Source organism: Rhodamnia argentea, chromosome 6 (genome assembly GCF_020921035.1).
Source record: "Rhodamnia argentea isolate NSW1041297 chromosome 6, ASM2092103v1, whole genome shotgun sequence".
Taxonomy (NCBI): domain Eukaryota; kingdom Viridiplantae; phylum Streptophyta; class Magnoliopsida; order Myrtales; family Myrtaceae; genus Rhodamnia; species Rhodamnia argentea.
Genome location: NC_063155.1, coordinates 31504459 through 31506117, shown reverse-complemented (window position 1 = coordinate 31506117; position 1659 = coordinate 31504459). Strand labels below are relative to the sequence as shown.

The 1659-nt window shown below is 45.1% G+C and overlaps 1 protein-coding gene across 1 annotated transcript; it reads left to right on the top strand.

Moving 5' to 3' along the window:
- Positions 1-7: 7 nt before the first annotated feature.
- Positions 8-1468, top strand: LOC115745917. The gene is made up of 2 exons (XM_030681541.2): positions 8-761; positions 872-1468. The coding sequence occupies exons 1-2, from the start codon at positions 8-10 to the stop codon at positions 1210-1212; spliced, it is 1095 nt and encodes a 364-aa protein (XP_030537401.1). The 3' UTR covers positions 1213-1468.
- The last annotated feature ends 191 nt before the right edge of the window (positions 1469-1659 follow it).

Genomic DNA, 1659 nt, shown 5'->3' with positions numbered 1-1659 from the left:
TTCGACAATGAAGTTGCTATCATCATCGCCTTCCTTTTCTTCCTCCACTATTTGCACCTCCTCTGATGCATACTTGTGCAGTCCTAAAGGTTCAACAAGTGGTGGATGCATCACAGGAGTCTTGCGCAGAATCCTTTGCTCTCGCAGCCTCCCTACTCATCCATTTGAGTGTGACAAGGACAGAGATCAGTTCAAGCCCAAAGGGAAGAACGAACCAAACACAACTCCAGGCATCGTCGCGAGGCTCATGGGCTTGGAATCTTTACCAAACTCCAGCTCAACGCACACCCACAAATCCCCTAATTCAATTTCAAGAAGCCGGTCCCTGAATTACTTGGACTTCAAAGAAGATGAGTGCGACGATGACGAGACGAAATGGCAGCATCTCCGAGTCAGTTCGACGCTGTCGTTCCGGGAGACGCCGACGTACCTCGAGATAGAAAACGAAGAGTTCTTGGTTTTGAATTTCGGAAACGGCAGTGAAAAAGAAGGGAGGAAGAGAAGATCAAGCAAAAGCAAAACTCAATGTGGAAAACCGAAGGGGGAAAGTGAAAGAGGCGGAGCTACAGAGTCAAGCTCAAGCGATTCAGTTTTGGCGAACGATGATCTGGGCACACCGGAAACATTACGTTCTCAGGTTACGAAAGTGTGTCAAAGTGTTCGTAGCTTGGAAGCAGCGTGCGGCTCTGAAGAAGATTCAAGCCCAGTTTCAGTTCTTGATTTTGGCGAATTCATTAGTGACCCTCAAGTGTCCACATCAGGTTCGCATCATTCACATCAAGTTCTCACTGTTCCTTTTTTGTCCCATCATATAACTCGCTTGTACAAATTATTCGTGGGTTGCTTAAAAGGAAATTTTTTTTTTCAACAGATGACTCGAGATCGGAACGTCCAAGCTCGAGGAAGAAATTGGCACCGGAGCTTGAAAACAACGAGCACTCCTCTCCACGTAGCGACAGTGATCTCCTAGACGATCAGCCGAAGCAAAGCGAAGGCAAGCGTCATGGATCAAGGAAACGAAGACAGAGCTACTCGGAAATGTGGAGCCAGATCTGCAAGATTAGCGAGGAAGAGACGATTGAACTCGATTGGTTGGACCCAAGAATGGTGAGGCGTGAAGACATTGAAGGCATCGGCCAAGAACTTGAACTGCAGATCTTTTGTGAGTTGCTAGATGAGCTACTAGATAATACATCTTCGACTCCTGAATGAAAAATTGTGAAACTTGACTTTGTACATTGACAATAGATAGTGTAATAAAATATACCGCATCAACTTTCTGCAACTGGAGTTCTTCACCCGAAGCAAAAGAGAGAAGAAAAAACAGCCGAATTCTGGAATTACTATGCTTTTGGTTAACCGGAACAGGGGACCCTGGATTTCAAATTTCCAGGGTCGGCTGGTCGGTCAAAGGAAGTGCAAATTTTTAAAGCGATTTCAAACGAACGTTCGCCTTTTTCTCTTTCGACGAAGCTAAAGCCAGAGTGGAGCTAGGTTTTTCAGGAGATGGAGAGATTCGAGACTACTCAGCACCAAAAGTGCTGCTAAAGCAATTCTTCGAACTCACTTTCTTGGTGGGACATTCAAACTCTTTTTGACATTTGGTGTCCAACAATGATTGCTTCGAATTGTATAGTCGCTTAATCAATGAACAATGTC